This window comes from Thunnus albacares, chromosome 4 (assembly GCF_914725855.1).
Source record: "Thunnus albacares chromosome 4, fThuAlb1.1, whole genome shotgun sequence".
In the NCBI taxonomy this organism is placed as follows: Eukaryota; Metazoa; Chordata; class Actinopteri; order Scombriformes; family Scombridae; genus Thunnus; species Thunnus albacares.
This window is the reverse complement of record NC_058109.1, coordinates 9,290,191-9,311,021: the sequence shown is the minus strand read 5'-3', so window position 1 is coordinate 9,311,021 and position 20,831 is coordinate 9,290,191. Positions and strand designations below refer to the sequence as shown.

At 40.0% G+C, this 20,831-nt stretch overlaps 1 protein-coding gene across 4 annotated transcripts in view; it reads right to left on the bottom strand.

Moving 5' to 3' along the window:
- arhgef10la (Rho guanine nucleotide exchange factor (GEF) 10-like a) overlaps positions 1 to 20,831 on the bottom strand; it is a 125,148-nt gene that overhangs the window by 92,971 nt on the left and 11,346 nt on the right. Inside the window, exons 3-12 of one of the 4 annotated variants that reach the window (XM_044348925.1) lie at positions 17,932 to 17,959; positions 11,072 to 11,232; positions 8,795 to 8,872; positions 8,565 to 8,692; positions 7,133 to 7,228; positions 6,270 to 6,378; positions 5,014 to 5,114; positions 4,505 to 4,582; positions 3,055 to 3,234; positions 1,856 to 1,972 (exon numbers count right to left, since the gene is read on the bottom strand). In XM_044348925.1, coding sequence (XP_044204860.1) covers positions 1,856 to 1,972; positions 3,055 to 3,234; positions 4,505 to 4,582; positions 5,014 to 5,114; positions 6,270 to 6,378; positions 7,133 to 7,228; positions 8,565 to 8,692; positions 8,795 to 8,872; positions 11,072 to 11,232; positions 17,932 to 17,959 — 1,076 coding nt within the window. Of the gene's footprint in view, positions 1 to 1,855; positions 1,973 to 3,054; positions 3,235 to 4,504; positions 4,583 to 5,013; positions 5,115 to 6,256; positions 6,379 to 6,525; positions 7,070 to 7,132; positions 7,229 to 8,564; positions 8,693 to 8,794; positions 8,873 to 11,071; positions 11,233 to 17,931; positions 17,960 to 20,831 lie in introns of those variants that run through there. The other 3 variants (XM_044348926.1, XM_044348927.1, XM_044348928.1) reach the window with 3 other exon arrangements.

Here is a 20,831-nt window from a genome sequence, read left to right as displayed (position 1 = left end):
GAAGCACAGCCAGCTAGCCTCTGCTAGAAGAAGCAGCTGGTCTGACGGGCAGCTGAGTGAAGTGGAGCCTGCAGAGGAAGCACCGTGACCGTCAGGGTGAAACAATCCGTGGAGGGAAGCACAGTCATATGGTGGAGGAGAAGGCAACAAATTGGCCTCTCATAATCGGCAGAAAATGTTCATTTCGGCCGATGCCGATGTTTCATTTTAGAGCTTATATCGGCCGATACCGATGACCTGCCGATAATATCATGCATCCCTAATCTCAATGTCATGTTTTTCTTTCCGTTACTGAATGAAAGTGGATTCTTGTACCACTGGAAAAGATTAGACCTGACTAGCTGAGCAAGTGGCTGCAAATTTCAGTGTGCTGCTCTGCAGAGGAGAATGGTCAAGCTTTTAGATCCCATTAGTGGACAAAACCTGTGTGAAATAGAGCAGGCTGTAATTTTTGTTTCTCAAAACTGAAAAGTGGAATTGAGAGTTACTATTTATAGTATACTTACAGTTGTGTAAGATATATTTCTGACTATATATATATATATATGTGTATATAGACATATATATACACACACACACACACACACACACACACACACACACACACACATATATATATATATATATATATATATATATATATATATGTATATATATTTTCTGTGAATGTAGGTCTCATATTGCATCATAATGTCTGCAAACTTTATTCAAACATTGTATTTAATAGTTGCAGTACATTTTCCTCGTGTGCTTATGGTCATGCGCATGCAGTTAATGCCTCCACAATATTTTAAAAGCTACATAATGAAATTTGTCATCGATTTAATGTTTTTTCCAGTTTGTGTCTAGCCAATTTGTTACATGGTTTGCCCTCACATTGCCAGTGAAAGCTGTAGCAGACAGTGGGAGAGACAGAGGAGCCTTTTAGCAGAAAGGAAAAGGACGCATGTTATCTGGAATAACATGCATGACTGTCAGCTGTGTGATCTGGTTCTGTAAATCAGCATTACAGCTCAATGATCCAGGTCATACTCATGCATGAATGCTGGGCACACAGGGGAATTGTTAAACTCAGCACATCCAAATAATTTCTTGGCACCCTCCATGCACTCTGGCACATTTTTTTTTTCCTTGTTCATGATCCCTAATTAATGACAAATAAACAGTATAACGCATCTTGATTGTCTGGTTGTGGAAAGCTGTCAAATTACCTCCTTCTGTCTTAAATATAGATTAAAAAGAAATGTTGCTTCTTTTTTTTCTTTTTTTTTTGGTAAATCAGCTTTTATTCTAGTTAAGGTATTTGGTAATCATCCATTTGCAGATTTCAACATGTTCCATTATAAACCTCATGGGAGCTTTTCAAAATATACTAAAAAAAATTCAAGTGCATGTGAGAAATAAGCATACAAATACACACCAGCTACTGTCAGATCCTGAGAATAATCATGCGATTACGATGTGAATACAGGACATATTCATTTTCTAGACAATCTTGGACGTTTCCAGTGTTAGAACAGGCAAAGGTAAACAATGTTTAAATCTGATTGCCCTTAATGCATACTAAATTGTAAACAACGCATTTTCACAAAATCAGGACACACTTTAATACCATCCATCAACCCAGTGTAAACAACTACTTTGTATTTTGTGTAATTAACTATATTTTTTCTGTCTCCTTAGAAACCTGGGAAGTATAAATTATTGAAGCCTTTTGCTCTGCTCGATTCAGCGTCTGCTGAACACTACAGAGGAAAACAAGGAGAAGAGCTAAAAAGCTATTTTTTAACTTTGATTTGAAAAAATAAGAAAACAAACATAAAAAAATATGTTGTGCTCTTGGGCTAAAGCTCACCTTTAAGAATTCCAGAAAAGCTGGTTTAGACATGCACGCCTTTTTAATGAGAGCCATGGCGTTGGTGAAGTTGTTCACGTAATCACTGTACACATCCAGCACCATGGACTTGGAAAACTGTGGAAACAGAAAGAGGCATAATCATCTGAATTTGTAACAACAGACCAACAATAAGAGGGTCTAGTGCACTGCCATGTTTGATTATTTTGTCTTTACACCAGCATCCACAAACAAAGTCATGTAATTTCCTCTGACATCTTGAATGTCTGGCTAACCATCCTGTTTTGCCGGGTGACCCATAGGTAATTTCAATGCAAAGAGAGGCTGGAAAATGGCCACTTAAGTATAGTACTTTAAAAAATTGGTTTGTTTACCATCCCGCTTGCTGCAACACCCTTCACGAGCCATTTAAGAGGTTGGGCAAAGAGGGATGAGGTGGCAGAGTGTGAGAGAGTGTGTGTGTGTGTGTGTGTGTGGGAGGGGGTGTGTCTGTTGTGAGGTAGACATTTATTCTCTCTCCTCAATTAAACCCACACCAGGCAGCTGATAATGGCAGTGTGAGGAGTGGTGGGGAATTAGCAAATAACATGAAGGAATTAACCCTCTTTGCTCACACCCTTTTTCAGGATCCTGCCTCTAAGATATTACTACAAGCCCTGCAGGTACAGATATATTGCCACATGAAAAGGGGGCAACTCAATGAGGAGTACACAATTCCAGCACTTTCATTTTCTAGTGTGGCCTCATTTGGCGGTAGGTCTTAGGATATCAATGGAACAGCGCTATAATGGCCAGCGGAGAGGCGAATAATGAGCGGACCTTATGGATGAGCACAATGCAAAGACAAAGAAAACTCACACTGAACACTATTATTCCAGTGCCAGAATCTGTAAACACATATCCCAAAGAGTATTGGATGCAGTGGAGATATTCATCACAACTGTAATTGATTCTGTGTTTGGGGTAAACTGTCCCTGTTTGCCAAACTAAAACCTGTAGCTCATTATAACTCTGGTAGCAGTGATTGTGTTATAAAGTTAGACAGAAATGCGACAAAAAAAAGAGCTTTTACGCAGAATCCAAGTCTTTTAAGACAGACACACATAAAGAATGCACACCGACACACACGCAAAGCAAATAAGCCTCACACAGACATATATGAAGATACATAATAAACATGCGCATGCACGCACACTAACCGAAGCAACAAATAAGTCTCCGATTTTCTCACTGGTGTCCCACTCAGCCACACGTGATGCCAGTGCAATTTGAAACATGGAGTGGCACTGCGTAATCTCCCTGATTCGGTAAAATATAGGCCGGATCTTGCGTGGACTCAAGATGCGAGGATCAGCTTCCATCAATGGCCTGTGGTATTCCTGGAGAGATTGTAAGAGAAAATTGAGTTTTTATTGCTGTTGTTGTTATATGAAATGTGTGTGTGTGTGTGTGTTTGGGTGGGTGCTTAAGATGAATCAGCAGTCCACCTTCCTTAAGCATCTCTTCTTCTTTTCAGCAGCATAAATAGACAACTGAGGGATAACTGACAAAGATCCTTTGAATTGAGAAAAATGAGGAAATGTAGTCATGACGCCTGGAAGCACATAAATCCAAATGATTCACCCATAAAAGAGCATTTGCCAGAAGCAAACATGTTAAAAACTCAAGGTGACTTGTAATCATAAAAGCCAGAATAATAGTGGCAAAAAAAAAGCAGCTCCCAGCAGAGTTACAGATGCAAAAGCAACATGGTGAAAGGGCCATTGATTGATTCTTCAGTCAGCACTCATGGGGATATTAACATAGCCTAAAGAAATGAGTTTGACAGGCTCTTTGTGAATGGCAAGGCAATTCATGACTTCTTTGAGTCTGAACATGCTGAAGTATAAATAATTATGTGAGCGAGCCAAACATGTAAGATAAAAAACACACTTTAACACCAAAAAAATGGATCTATCCAAGAATCAGTGATGGTATTTTTTTTTTTTGTTGATGTTTTTATCTCCGTAAATCCATCCACACCAAATGAATAATCTTCAGAAGGAACATGGGCAGGCAGCGCAACATGAGCGATTGTGCAATCTGTCTTACAGCAATAAAGAAAGTTACAACTCTCAATGTCTAATTGTGCTTGTGGCCTTTCATCTTTTCATGTTATCTGTCTGAAGACACTGCATTTACCACTTGGCTGGACTCTCCAAATAACAAAAGATATTTCAAAAGAGCTAAACCTCACAAAGCATCACACACAATCATGTCACTCGACAACAAAGGTAGGGCATTGTATCTTGACAGTGAAAGATTTTGCAGTGCATAAGGCGGCCATTGATCGCTGCTGATTCCATTTCAGTGCATGCTCCTCTTGTTTTTCCATGATGAGGAGATAACAAGTCTCCTTTTCCCCACTAAAAAGAGAGATTAAAGAGGAGAGGCTGCGCCCCATCCAGCGCGAGCCTGACAGTCTCTCTCTCTTAGCATCAGCACGCCGCCACGAAAACACGGACGGCTGTTTTATCAGGATTATTTATGCTGAGACACCACGGTAATTTGATGGATATCACCGCTTCTCTTTTCAGTGTAATTCATAATAGCTAAATGCTGAAGATATTGCATGTGGCAGAGGAGGACCACTGGGACTTAACAGCTCACCTGCAGGATTCTCCTGAGAGACTCCAGGTAGCTGCGCTCGCTCTGAATGATGGAGCCCAGGATATGGCGTCTGACAACCTGCGTAGACAACAGACCAGTCAGGAAATCTAGCACTAAGAGGACATGATGGGACTGCAGTGTGCGGTATGCTTTCACTTAAGCATGGCGTTGGTTGATGGACTGCACTATAATCATGTGTTTGTCACAGGAGGAAAAAAAAGAGTCAAAAGAGAAGTAGGTGTCCGTCGATGATTTCTTTTACATTACAGCAGCTGTTCTAGTTGTTATAAAACACACTGCTTTTCCAAACAGGATAAAGAGAATAGAGCGTATATGTATGTAAAAATACAGAAATAACAAGTGAACATTTTTAACATGATAGCCTAGAGCCTTATCTCTAAGCTACTGGGTAGAGCATATGTTCACAAAAATGCTGGAGTACATGTTTGAGCATATAGTGGGTGTATTTATTTAGGACAAGTAAGAAGAAATAATCCTGTCAGGTGCACCTGGTGGCTGGTCAGCCCTTCTGGCATGGGGCTCAGCTGTGGGGGAGGATGCTTCACTTCTGATACAGCCACATCCAGGTATCCTGCATCATCCTCCTCTTCTGCAGACGTTCAGAAATGAAGAAGGAGAAAGAAACAGAGAGGTTAAAAAGAGAGTGTGTGCGTGTATGTGTGTGTGTGTGTGTGTGTGACAGAGAATGAGACAGAGAGAGAGGGAACAACAGAAAGGCAGCCTTCAGATCTCACTGCAGCTGGAGACACACTGCGACACACTAAGTTTATTACCTCTAAAATATGAAGAGACTTCTGTACTCTCTGAATAAGAGACAGAAACAGAGAGAGGAGAAAGAGAGAGAGAAAGACAGAGAGAGAGAGAGAGAGAGAGAGAGAGAGAGAGGCAGAGAGGCCTTAGGGAAATAAAAGAAAAAAAAAAACTTTCAAAACATTACTGTATCTCTGTAGGAGTAAAGGAGGCACACAGAAGTGCATCTGCAAAACACGATCCGACACACTCTCTTCTCTGCATTGGCACAAAGACATTCGACATTCAAAAAAAAAAAAAAAAATCCCCACTTCACCCTTAACCATAAAGACATAGATACCAGAAGCTTTCACCGTTCCAATTAAAGACTTTGGAACGATAACAGAGGATTGGTGGAAAAGAAATATAATGCCGTGCAGATTCCCCTCGATCAACACCTAAAAATAGCAGCACTGGCCTCTTTACCTCTTTGTGATGGCTCGGAGATTTGTTTCAGGCGTGGGTCTGGTATCTATGGTTTAGGGAGCTGTTCAATACTCCATTAATGGATGCTAATCTCCCTCTATTGTCAGGCCACGCTTCCTATAACACAACCTATATATTGCGTGAGTTGCTCTATCCGTCTCTTTTTCACACATCAAAAACTTTATTCGACCACATTGTCTGTCTTAAAAACTGAGAAAGCCTGTCTGTTTTATTTATTATGGTTATAATCAGTGAGATCTTTCTTTTTTCACAGTGCTTTCATTTCTCCCTGAAGGGATTTGTATAAAGAAAAAGTAAGACTTTCAACTCTATCTGCCTCAAACACAACTTTGGCTTGGCAAGCTTTACACATAAGCAACTGCCAAAGAGTCAACTGTAAGGAGTTACAAAACACAAACTTAGCCATTCCAACCAATAGCCATTCCTAAAATAATATAACTTTCATCCAAAAAAAAAAAAAAAAGCCAGCTGACCAACATTTACAAGTTTTCATACTTCTCTGCATTACCCAGTGGATCTTTTCTGTGAAGGAAGGAAACTTTCCGCATGACGGCTATTTTGGTCTTTTCAAGCCCATCCTTCGTTCCGCTCCTCGCCGCCTTCATGAGCTGCTGAACCTGGTTGGGAGAAGTAGACAGACACCGAAGAAGGAGCGTGAGAGCACGAGGAGAGTGCCATGCTGTGGAGACTTGATAACCTATAGTGCTCCTCTAGAGAGAGATGGAAAGAAGTGGCGCTCAGTGGGCTCATCACGAATCTCTCACCATCTGCGACTCCCTGTGGGTCGTTGTAGAGCCTCTAATCAGAAAGTCTATGAGCATATCATGGAGAGATTATGGTAACGGAGTGAGCTCCACATCAGAGTAACAGAGCCTGCGTTGCTTAGTGTGGGAGAATTCAGCTGACCACAAACTCCACTCAGAGCATCACACAGGCTCTGCAACCAGACTCCACAGACCAAGAATACACACAAGGTTGGTAGTATTTTTAAATGATGATACTTCAGGAAAGTAGGTCATTATTTGGGGGGTAAGTTGCACTGGTGTTTATGTAACTAAATGCGCAGAATATCATTTAATAATTAATGTGTCCCATAAATGTGTCTTGATATTAAATAAGACAGGGAAAGAGAGAGAGACCGACAGAGAGTCTCAAAGGAAAGTCACAGTCCAAAGGAAAGCTGGAAAGGATGGTGCAGATAGTCAGTTAAGCCTTTGAGTCAGCTGTGCATACAACACAGCATATATCAGCTCTGGGTGATCATCAATCCTATTGGCAAACATCTAGCAGAGTGATTTGAGCTCTGCAAAGGAAAAAAAAAAAAAAAAAAAAAAGTGATATAGCTGTGTTCTCTTGCTGCCGGTGAGATACCTTGATGTCATAGTTGTGCTTGCCAGCCAGCCTCATGGCCAATTCACGTTTGGTCCTGGCACATCGTTCCCTCAGCCGACGCACTTCAGGAGAGAGCTACAGGTGTTGGACAGGGGGAGGGTGGGTCATTGGGCGCAGGTTGTGCGTTTAGCCACAAGAGGCGAAGGGAGGAAGAAAAAGTAGGGGGGAGAGGAAATAGAAAAAGGAAATGGAGGGAAAGTGATCAAGGCAAAAAAAGGAAAAAAAAAAAAAAAGCTACGCAACATCGGGAGTTAATCACAAGCACAGAGAGTGAAAGCTCGGAGCAATGCTTTGGTCAGAGGAGTTATGCTATATAAAGCTAATGGCCGCTGATTTGTAGAGAAGGATGTGGGGGGGGAGGGGAGGAGTGCAGGCGGTTTAAGGCAAATATTATAGAAGCAAACTCTGTCGCAGCTTTCCCAGGCTGCTCAAATTAAGCAGTGAACTGAACGAGAGGAGAAATTCAGGTACACTTGGTGAAAAATTAATCGGGCGAGACTAATTAAAAGCAATGTGTTTTTGAAGAGGGCTGTTCAAGCCGAAAAGTGTTGCCGGGGCCTAACAGTCGAGGTTTCTTCATTAATTGTTCAACCAGTGAGGCTAAATTCTTCCTTTTGTTCAGTGGCCTGGGACAGGCATGGCGAGAGAACTGCGGGAGGATTTTTCACACCACACCTTCCTGTAATTACCTGAGCAACTCATTTTCTGTCCCAATACGTCAAATTTTTTTTTTTTTTTTTTTTTTTTTCACTCTTTGGTCTCCCTCCCTTTCTGAAAGCATGGATTTAATTTGGGATTTTCTTGGATTACAATGGGGTGATATTCTCCACAAACACCTTCAATATGTAAAAATATGTAAAGCTAGGTATAAATCTATACGTTGATAAAGATTCAACTCAGCAAAATACTTTTATATTAGCATGACTTCAACTGCAACGGTGCATGCACGTTAAAGGCTGGTGAAGCATTAAAGGGAAATGCAGCCCGATGTGAATGTGCACACAGTGCCATCATGTGGAAGACTGACACCCTGTAAGCCATGCTGCACAACACTGATGAACAGCATCGCTGGCAAAGAGGAGGCGAGGAGATCTGAGGCTTTTCAAACAGAGATGCTTCTTGTTTATTTTCATCCCCACAACCAAAGTATAAACCCTGGACAGCCTGCTATGTATTTTTCATGTTCTTTATAGTTTCCTTCCAGTTCTATAAATTAATAAAGCCAACTACGGTAGAGGAGCAGGAGATGAAATATTCTCCTTGATTATTTTTTTTTTAAGTGCTGGAAAGAAACCAACCAAAACAACCTGACTGGTCATGATGCCATTTAAAATAAACACAGAGGATGATCCGTGTGAGATAAATACACATATGAAACATGCATCCACACACACATACACACCAACACTACCTTGCTCCGTGTCGGTAGTTTGCTCTCGTTATCAGAGTGCTCGTCATAGCTCTCAAACTCACTGGAGCTCCACCCGTTGTCTGCATCCTGAGGACCACTGTCTCTCTGAACATCTTCATAGATCATATCTGTCAAACGCACATAAATATTACACGTCAAGAAGGTCCACACCGAGATTATAAATGGATAAATTCATCCTAAACAAACACGTTTGTGTCCCTGATACTAACCTTCATCGGGAGAGAGGGGGTCTTCACTTGGAACGTCATCATAGATCACCTCTAAAGCCTCCGCCGTCTGTGGCTCAGCTTCAGCCGCACATAATGAAAGCAGAGAAAACCAGCAGCATCAAAGTAAACAAACATTGTTTTAAATGGAAAAAGAGTGGTGCCTATCTTCTATCTTTTTTTTTTTTTTTTTATCTCCCTTTCTGTTTGATAGGTGCACCTCCTGTTGTTGCATGATTCTTTTACATTTCTTCCCCCCCAAAAAAACAAAACACGTTCACAGACATGCACACACAGCTCCGAACTACATTGCCTGGCAAGATAAAAGACACTGGATCTTCTCGCCTCTGGTTAGGAATTTACACAGCTTTTGAATATTTACATACATATTATATCATTTGCATTTAAAGGTCTTGTTCCTCGGGGAGATCTGGCACATCTCTTATACATGTTGCCATAATGGCTTTGTCCATGTGACGCAACAGGATTGTATCCAGCTTGTTTGAGCTATTGACCCATTCTATCTCCACGCTCGGCAGGATTTGTCATTAACTGCTTTGAGAGTGTTTCAGCCTAATTTAGCTCAGTGAGCTTTATTGATTTGGTTTTAAACTGCGATTTGTCTGCAACACTTTCTCCTAAGCCTTGAACAGCAACAATCACTGTTTTCAATTAATCTGATTGGAGATGTGTATTCAGTCATGGATTATTCAGCAGAGTTCAGTCTAAAATTCGAAATAACCTTGGACACAATCCAGGAGATGAACAAAGAGCAAATGTTTTTTTGTTTGTTTTTTTTTCTACAAAAGAGGATTACACAAATGTTTTTTTTTTTTTCTATCTCACTCACTTTCCTACGCTTGTGCATTCAGAAAAGACTCAGAATAGAGAAGAAAACGACTGGATTTGAGCTATCAGCCTGACTATCAGCATATCTGCAAAGTGACTGGGCCTCTTGGGAAAATGGCTTTTTATTTTCAAACGTGGTAAACCAGAAGTTATTCCCTGTGTTTTCTTACTTTTATTTAACTTTTTTCTCTACAGAGACACAATGACAGACCAACAAACACATTCATAGGTCACAATGTCACTGGAGGAAACAGAAAAATACACAGTCGTAATGAGTAAGTCTTAATTGTTACAAATTTATAAAACACAGTAAAGCCTTTGCGAAACACTGTCAGATAATTACATCACAATTTTCCATGACCACAACTGAGGAGTGTTGCTTTGACAAACAGGAAATACTCCATTATTCATAATGATCCATATAAAGTTCATTTGGTCAAACTACAATAAACAAGTCTGCCCTCAAAGCAGGTTAAAACGCACACAAAATGTTTCCTTGTGTCTGGTTTTCCACAACTAAATGTAAAAAGTATCAAATGTAAAAATACAAATGCAGCACAGTAATAGATTTCTCATTAAGATCAGTACAGAAGTAGTCATTTATTTTGTCTGGCGTTAGCTTGCTTTTCCCACTTTCTCTATTGTAATTTCAGATATACGGAAGAGAGCTTTAATACAATTTTATTATTCACTCGGTTTAAATAAACTGTACACGTTCAAAATGACAGCGGGGGCCTGTGTGTGAAAATACATCAGAAGAGTGGGGCATAAAAAATGTCATGCAGCATTGCAGGGCTCCTTTACATCTCTCATTTCTGAGCCACCTTCAAATAACAGCAGCACTGCTGACTGAGTCAAAATCCAAAAGCAATTTTCCTTCATGGAAATGGTTCTCTATTGATCCTCATCCTGAATTAATTGGATTCATGTCATGTCTGTGTAGAAATCAAATCATGGCAGAAAAAACGTGTGCGTGAGCGAGTGTGTGTATTGTGCTGGTATGTGTTCAAATGGACTGCATGTGTGTGTGTGTGTTTGTGTGCACATGTGTGAGACTATACATACGTGTGTATCTGGCTTCTTTCTCCTTAGAAATCAATGAACCGTAAGATGACCGTAGGTATGTAATATGGTGTTCTTGCCACCTTTGATCAAGGTCAAGAAATGCAATGTGTAGTACTAACAAAATACTAGTACACAATTTATATTGCCATTGTCATTATAGTGGTGTCCACGGTGCTGTTTACGCAACTCTGGTAGCCCAATTGGTTTTCTATCTGATCTGTCCGTGATGTGAACACTATAATACATAGGTGGAATGAGCCTGAATCCCAAGGCAAGCTTAGGTTTAATCTTTTTGGTCTGAAATTGAACCCTTGATCTACAATATAAGGTGCATCACTTCCCTGTCAATGTAATTTAGTTCTGTACCTTCAGAGATGTCCCTCGAGCCGGAGCTTTCCTTGATGGTTTCCTTGCCGTAGTCTCCTGAATCAGCCCGAGCCTCCACAGCTGATGGCGCCACAGGAAGCCTCGGAAGCTCCTCTCCCACACACGGAGCTGAGGTACTGGGCTCGGCTGCTGCTGAGGCCCTGGAAGGTACCCAAACATTAGCACAGTTAAACTAACACTGAGTGCTGTGTGCCTCATTACAAGTTAATTTCAGTGAGAGGAAGGGGAGGCACAGTGGCTTGAGGTGGGGGTCGAAATAGTTCTTTGCTATCCAAGCATGCAAATGCACATTCCCTAAAGTCTGACAGAACACATACTGCTGCTGTCAAATTATTATGTTTTGGACTTCATGTTTCAAGGAACACCAGTGATTATCTCTACCAAGGATGCTGTGTTTTTTCCGTCCCTTTTGTTGGTGTATTTATTTGATAGTAAACAGAGATATATCAAATACCAGTTGACAGATTTCAATAAAACTTGGTGGAGCGTTAGAGCATGGGCCACAGAACACACCCGTATTCAAGCGTGGGTCCACCACTCAACATTCAACATTGTCATATAGCCCATTTTTTTTACATTTTGGCTATTTTCTCATTATGTACTGCAGTTTCTTGAATGAGAAACTAATAGACCATTTCTCAAGGATTTAGAGAAAGGAACAAATTTAGAGGGTTGTTCAGCCTTTGTGAAGATATGTGGACCCTGAGTGGTTCAATTATTCTTTCTAAGTAAGCTTTCAAGGCCCTTTGGTCATGAAACTTTTCCACTTACTCAGGACCTTCACTGAAACAGTAAAAACTGTAAAATATTACAGTGTATGGATTCTTTTATATTAGTATTTATGACAAAGCTCTGCTATTGTTTCCCACTAAGTTGCGTTAAAAGTGACAACTTTAGCTGCATGTAGGATAACTTGTGCTGATCTGTTTATTCAGAATAACTTTTGTAAGGTCACATATGAAAAAAAAAAGTAGAATCACACCTACTGCTTGTTGCTTGAGTTACTTAACTTGCCCCTGAGCACTTTCAAATTATCTGTCATGCCTGCGGCTTACTGGAATCACAGCTGGTATTTTGAACAAAAAACTTGCCCTGAACCAGCTATTAAAAACACACTATGACATCACAGGGGAAAATGTTGTTGACACAGCGATCACATGTTCTGTGTTGATGCTGCGAGTGAGGGATTGTCTTCCCCCACATGACTGATAATATGACAGGATCCAGCGTGTAGGAGAGTCCCATCTACACTAATTAAATCTGTCCCACCGCTTAAACACCTCAGCAACGTTTGCAATGCCAGCAGCGGCGGCAGCCACTCAGAGTGATGGGCATCTCGCAGACAAACAAGACATGCCAAGAAAATAATGTGCACAAAATGCCATAATTTGGAACCGTTGGGGAGGCAGCCTCGCAGACTCTAACCACACACTGAAGTAGCAAAGGAATTACGCTATCTGTATTCAACGCTCTTGCAAACCATTAACTTTCCTTGTGGGGCACTGCACAAGGTAAAGTAGGTATTATGAAGAAGGAAGAAAGAAAAGCATGCACAGAGCAGACAAGGATAAAAAAATAACAGTGGGTAGTTTGTAGCATCTGTGTTACCCAACACGGTATATTGAAAGGTAAGACATGTGAATAAATTAGATTTTATCACTAAAAACTCTTTCTGTATTGACTTAGACATTCCTTAGCTATTTCAGCAAACCCCAATAAACTGGTACTCCAATCTGGTCTAAAATCAAGTACACAGTATTCAAGTGTTATATGTCAATACATGCAAATATAACACTACTTACTACTTAATATAACCTACTTCTGGTTGTGTTTGTGCCATGCTCTCTCTGTTATGCAATAAATCCCACCACATATCTGGAAGTAGATGTAATGCACTGCCAACATATCATATTAGAAGCTACTGATAGCCTTTTTTGTTTTACAGTGGTGTCAAATTGCAAAAGACTTCGAAGTATTACTCACATTCTCTATGATGTTGGATCATTCATCTAAATCTAAAGAACAAAAATGATCTCAACCCACATTAAAACAAAATAAAGAAGAATTTGTTGACATATTTCTTACAATTAAATGATCTCTTGTCATTAAAATTGTCAGTGTGGAAAAAGTGTGGAGGCAGAACAGTAGCGATGTAGGGCTTGTCTGCCTGACTGTATGCATTGGTGTCAGGTGTGAGTGATTTGAGCAGTGTAGCTATCGATCCAGACATATCTTTGTGCACCCCTTCACAACTTATCTGTGCCTATAAGCCCTGGTGAGTCATATAGCTCAAGGAGAGAAGCAGGAATCATTTTTCAATGCAAATGACATAGCCTGGGGCAGAGCGCGGGCTAAAGTAGAAGCTGCTTGAATGCAAATCTCACACTTCCATCTGTTTCTATTCCCTTCAGCTACAGTACTGTGCCAGAGCAGCCTGCCATAGCTCTACCTGTTTTGCCCCCTGGTCTCTCCTGGGTATAGCTGTTCTCTCTAACTGCACAAGCATTGTGCTGACCATACTGATGGAGCTGTGTTTGTCCTCCGGTCATAAATCTCCTCCATAAACAATTGCCAACTCCTTACGTTGAACCATTCCCACGACGCACCCGGTGTCCAAAGTTGTTCCACACAGGACTCCAATTAGATAGCACTCAAAGTCTTTGGTTCATGGCTTATCATTATATTCTTATACAAGTTTGTGTTCAATGCTTTTACGTACAGTATCAACCTTCTCTTTTTGCTTTCAGAGCACATCCAACCGAGGCGAGTACAACAAGGTGAGGGGTCTTAAAAAAAAGTGGCTCTGAAAAATAAATGTGTTCTGTAAGCAACATTAGATGATTTTTTTTTTTTCAGAAGGGCAAAAGTATAAAGTCCTGCAAGGCAGCAAAGGGGTGAAAAGGTGAAGTCAAATAAAAAAGTAACTTTGACGAAGACAAAAAGAAAACAGCTTAAGTTGAAGTTATACTCTCTTCAGAGCTCTGTGTGTATAAAACAGACGCATACATGCCACGTTGTCATGGTATCTTTTGTGCGGATCTTTTCATTGCTGAGCTTCTGTTCAACGTGTTTAATGAAAACTATCTGTCAACGGATAAAAAGTGAAGTCAGAAGTAAATGTTGGCATCAAACACTGGAACGCACATAAAACTCACAGGAGAGAAATGCTGCCTTGAGCCTAATAGCTGTAACGAGCTGATGTGCTGTCATTGCAGTGCTAAGAAAAACCCATATTTCTACAATAACAATTTCAAAGTAATTTTAGCATTATTCTAAAACTGCTGACAGATCTGGTGGATGTGCTGACAGTCTTAACACCTTGATCGTGGAAAGTGCTATTGATAGCTCTGCTTTAAAAGGCAGACTATTGACTAAACCAAAGTGGAAATGTGCACTCAGCAGAAATCTCTCTGCATGAGAAATTGCCAAGACCTCGCTGTGACTCTGTCGCGCTCACACAAACACACACACGCATGCACATAAGCACACACGTATGCAGTAATTCACGCACAAATGCTCACATGTGCACACAGCAGAAACGTATATACACACACACACACGCACTCACACCTGTGCACAAATACAGGCCCTCTTTCCGGCACAGGAAAGCCCACAGGAATCCAAACCCTAAAGTCCACTATCAGTAGAGGTTTCTCAGCACACTTCCTAGTAGCCCAGGTGGGGGGCCCTGAGCAAAGTCAGGGGCCCCGCATGGCTACATCATGCTGGCCACTGGACTGCCTTAAATGGACATGGCTATGTACAAAACAGTATATTGTATTTTTTGTGTGACAGTCTCTGAACTGTTTTCATATGTCTGATGACTATCTGAAGCAATTTAAACAGATGCTAAATGCACACCTCCTGCATGAAAGTGGTGTACGATTTACAGCTAGAAACTATATTTCACTTTTTATTTCATTTTGTTTTGTAGTGACACTGCTGAGATTCTGATTGTTTGAGTCATTTAAATGGAGGCCCTGGGTTCAAGCTCACTGTTAGCGAGCTGAAGTATCCATGAGAAAAGCTCCAACTTCCTCTCAGCTTTGGGGCTGCTGTTCTGTAGATGACTTTGACTGATGACCTCCCTATGGAGGGTGGCGGGCAAAAAGAGAAGCCCAGGAGGAATCAATAAACTATCACTTACAGAGCTGAGGCCTTCAAGCAAACTGTCCTCTTGATTGTGTGAATGATGCTGTCAGACTGCACCACGTTCGGGGTCATTTCACTCAAATACATACTCAGCCAAAAATATACAGTATATTGAGACTTGAGTTTACATCGCATCCCTTCCTTGGAAGTTTCTAGCTCCTACATAGTAAAGCAAAGTCTTATTCCTGTTACTGAACGATGCAAATTTAGTTTTGTGTGGCAATATTTTGAGATATCCACCTCTTAAAAACTTCCTGCACACTCACACAGGTGTTTTCCATGACCTGAATATGCTGGGGGTTAGTGTAGGACAGTGTAGTTTCTGCCCCTCTAACATATGCACCATAGCTAACAGGTGAATGAAGAAGTTGTCAGTCAAGCACAGTCTGTACACAACAACACAGTCCTGAGAAGAGGTCCACTTCGACAAAATAATTATAATCACCTGTGTGGATGTTCTATAAATGTGCAGGGGCTTTAAACTTGTGTCACCCCCCCCCAAAAAAAATAATGCAGGTGAATGGAATTTAATTTGTGCTGCTCATAACACTCTACAACTGCAACATGCCTTTCCCAGTTTTCCCAGTTGATAACCCACTCACAATTTACTGTCATCAGTTTACATTTGAACTATTTGCCTGTAGAAATTTGTGCCGTAGGCCTTTTGCAAGACAGACATTTTGACATTTCACCCCAGGACAACACAGATGTAATTCCTAATTTTAACTATGACTGTATTTTATGTAGTTGTCATGAAGTTTTGGAGAAAGTTCAACGAGGAAGATCTATTCCCTCACATCCTGCCTTTATTCATCTATGGGTGAATGTCACTATTTCCTCCTGTTCTATTTTTTTCCGTCACTTCGGCTTTCCCACGCTGTCAAAATCCCTTCATTCACAATTCTAACATCACTATGCCTGACCAATGATCAAACCAATCAGTCCCTGGCTGCTGATTGTTAAATATCACTGCAGTTCTGTCATTCTGTCTTTCAGACCTACTATTGAACAAGACGCATCCTCCCCATCCAGATAGACTCAACTGAAAGTTTCCATCAACCACCTGGTGGCTCCACTCCATCACTACCAGTGTCTAAACTCTGGGGATATCCAAAACTTGGAACCCATTGGCTATCTCCCTAACAACCATTTAGCCTCTTGGGGTCCAACAGCCAATATTTCAGGGGTTCCAATGTAGCCAATGGATATCTGGATAATGGACATCCGGGCCAAGACTTCCTCTTCCGTGTGCCGATTGTTGTTTACAGTCTTATTAGGAACTTTAGTCAGCCCAGACAACATTTCACCTAATCTCTATAAACAGATATATGTATATGAATGCAGAAGCTAATAAAAAGCTAAATCATCATCAGATAATAGCTGATGGGTTCTGAGATTGCATTTCGACCAATGAGTTCTGCCTTTTTTGCCCTTCACACAGACTGTTTAACTGCATGCAACCACTCAAACGTGATTGGTCAATACTACTTGAACTACAAATGAACTGCAAAAGGAAACCAGAACGAAAACAAAATCTTGTCCCGTTGCCTACAGATTCTGCATTCATATACAGATGTCTGTTTATAGAGATTAGGGGGATCCTGTCATATCACTTCTCTTCATATGGCGCTCAGTGAAGATGCTTCACATCAGCGGAGTCTAATCACCAAAAATCTTTCTGTGTTGCTAATCTCAATAAATATTATTACACACTTCCAATTGTTCTTTCCTTTATAATCCCTACAGTAATGGAACTAAGCCGTTAATGTTATTATTACACCTGTCTTCTGCCTGCAATGACAATTCAATGTCTGCGAAAAGATAGAATAAGATAACATTATTGTCTGTCACAAAGTAACAGAAATTTTCCTACATACACATTTAAAACACATTCAAAAACACACACATACAGTTAAAACTGTACACTGACGAGGACGATATTAAACAGGACAGAGTACAGTGTCTATTTTAGTTTTTTCAGAGTGATGACCACGGAGGGAATAAATGATTTTTTGTAGATGTTTTTCCTGGCCAGTGCGACGTTCTAGCATTGACCTAATGGCAGCAACTGGAAGGACTGGTGGAGAGGGTGAGAGGGGTCCTGCTTGATCAGAGTGGCTTTCCTGGTCACTGGCACTGTACAAAAAAGGTTTGTTGTTTCTGTGAGGTGAGATTCCTGCTGAGTGTTTGTCATTTTTCAGTGCTTTGTGCATCATAAATGATTTTTCATTCAAGCCAACACTATTTGCATGACTACATACCACAAGGATTACAATAGAAAATGTGTTTTTTATGATTGGGTGAAGTGACTGTTTTAAATGAAATTCATCTCAACACTGTGATGGAGTATAAACAAGACTCATCATATTATACTGTATGCATCATCATGGATTAGGCAATCCTGTGATTTCCCTCTTGGATTGTATCATCAACATCACTTTATTCTTGACATTCCCACTTGTCACTATGGGTGTGACATGCCATCTGGCATCTAAATGTTGTACAAATAGATGCAGCATAACATTACAGTATCTCAAAGCCACTGTGGTGTGTTTGGATGGAGTGTAAGCTTGATGTTATCTCAGACATAATGACATAACACTGATATGATGTGGTGTTGAGTTAACTTTCTCCATTGCCCTACAGTTATTTTCCCCATACTGTAATAGGAATCAGAGGCAACTTACCAGCTGGGTGACTCACTAACTGGAACATCTGTCAAAATGAGGAAAATAGCAACCATGAGACAAACAATTCCAAAGCAAAGGACACACATATTTAAAAAATTACAGTTTCAAAGACTGTGATTATTTATTCTCTCATACTTATATATGATAAAACTTTTCAAAAAATAAAAAAAATAAATTTAAAGTCTAAAACTGAATCACGCTTGCTTACACTGATACATGTGTGTTAAGATTATATTTACAAGAGCTGAACAAGCGTAATTAAATCTGAGATAATTAGGCAGGTGTAAGGTTTTTCCTTACACTGATTTTCAGTGGTTATACTGTATTTGACAACCATGTATACCCAAGCAAGGTGCTGTCAAACAAATGCCACGATCAATTTCCCTTGCATCCCACCATGTAAACACTTGTCATCTGGTGAGGGAAGGATCTGAATTCCCTGCTCTCTTTGTCGGCTGTTCTCAACCCTCGATTACATAACGGAGCTCCACTACACACTATTATCAACGTCCAGAATTCCCCTACGCATCTTCACAGCCCACTTAACGGATTACCACACATAGACTTGGTAAAAAAGCCTTTTAATTTAACACTAATCACTTCACTTTGTCCAATAGAACTTCTCCAAGACCTAAATCTCCCTCTTAATCTGGGTATGTAATTACCAAGGCCTGTTTGGCAACATTAGCCAGGTAGTAAATATATCATACTTATATCTACATAACTTCATCCAATTAAAGGGAAAGTTAACTCTGCTCCCTTACTGCCTTTGTGCCTGAGGCAATAATTAAATCCTGTAAAGTAGAGATTAAAACCACACACAACTGGCTGAAGTAACTCACACAGCGCGTGGCTATGAGAAGCTGATCAGATTACATTAACTACTGAAAAAACGTAAAACTTACATCTTAGAGCCAGCTTATCAAAGGCAACGCTGTGCATTGAGTAAGAGAGTATAGTGGTACATGTAGAGCTTCTGGTTACATGACAGACCCTGAAATCCTAAATTATCTCTACAATAACAAAATTGTCAAGCCAGACAGTGCTGACATCTGCAACCAAAAGTCTGTAACTGAAAGTACATTTATCAACTGTGGTTTAATGTAATATCCTGGTTAGTCAATTACTCCAGTATTTTCATTTTATGTCACTTTATATTTTTACTCCACTACATTTCAGTACTTAAATTATTCATTTTCTACATTTGCTTTGTTTTGTCCCAACCAACAATCAACCAACAACCAATCAACTATCATAGACACTATATCATGTTTACATTTGAGAAGCTGGAACCAGAGAATTTGGATATTTTTTTCTTAAAAAATGTAAGTAAAAATAATTGGCTATTAATTTAATAGTTGGCAACTAATCGAGTACTTTGAAATAGTGGAATGTGTCCTCCAAGCGGACTGCAGAAAGCAGTATAAACAGAACTACTATGTGTCCGTGTCCACAGCTGACGGGAGTATATTCGGGGCTTAAATCTCTGACCTAAAGAGTAACACGCTGCAGGAATGTGATTAGCATTATTTTTCTTAGTATAGCAACATAGTGGAAGGAATCACAATTCAAAATTCATTAACTACATTATAGTTAAAACCTTTTTTTTACATTCTGGGGAGTCAGCTGTTTTGCTGTCTTACCAGGAGTTGGATGGAAAGGTTGATATTATTTCATATCTTTCCATTCAGCTGACACTACAATGGTCCAGACTTGCTAACGTTAGCTTGTTGCAGAACTGGCTTAATGTGTGGGGAAAGCAGCTAGTAGCCTCCACCAAAAGAGGGTGAATATCCTTACCACTAACTACAAAATTGTTGTATTTAAGTTTTGTGTCTTATTAGCTTACTAGCAAGCCACCTGTGTTTGTTCAGAGTTTAAGGAAGTGTGAACACTGATGTCTGGGGAGCTGCGGGCAGTCAGAGGCTAAGCTAAACCACAGTCTGGCTGCCTGTTAAACCAAAATGTCTCATTTTATACTCCTACACATGTTAAATAAAGAGGTTGTAATGTCTGGGCATGACAACTTTGGAGTTGTTGGAAGGAACCTATGTTGAAACTGGGCTGACTCTTTCAGTGCCACGGTGGAAATATTAAAATGTCTTTAAAGTAAATTGTAGGCTTTAAGTATCAAGTTACATATATATTATTGTATAATATAATAATGGATTTGTATTACTGATAAGCTAATGTTTAATTAGTTACATTTTTATTTCACTGTCATGCTAAACATCTGGCCTATCCCACATGGGATTTTACATAACATGCAACTTCCGGTAATACATAAACAAAGGCATGTAGAGAAAGAAAAGAAAATAAAGAAAATTCCTGTTACAAATCTACATCTTATCCTGCTTTTTTTTCTCTTCTCCCAGGCTTTCTCCAAGTAACTGCTTCCAGACTATGTTTCTTTGTCTTTGTACATCATCCATATTTACAAATATCTGTTTCAGTCTTACTAAAAAAGAAAGTTTTGCGCAGATCCCAGTAAAAAGGACGGTAGCAAACAAAATGGAATACCGTCCAGTTTCGAGGTAAAATACCAGATCTCAGCTGGGCACATAGAGAGATTATGTAAAATGTTATTCTCAGTATTATATTCAATTTCTAATTATCCACAGTTTCGGATCACTGCCTTTATCATCAGTCCACTGCCCTTTACTCTGAGCAAACCCAGATTCTTTGCTCAAACTAATGTTGAGCTTTTCATTATTAAAAATAAGCCTCACCAAACCCAGAGTTAGAGAACAATGTGCAAACATCTTTTGTCCAAGAACCAACTATTGTGTGTAAGCATTATTTTAATACTGTGGCTGGTAGAGCTAATTTTAATTAAAGGCCCTGCAGTCCACCCACAGTTCTCCCACACAGGTGTTTTCATTCATTGTGCCTGATTA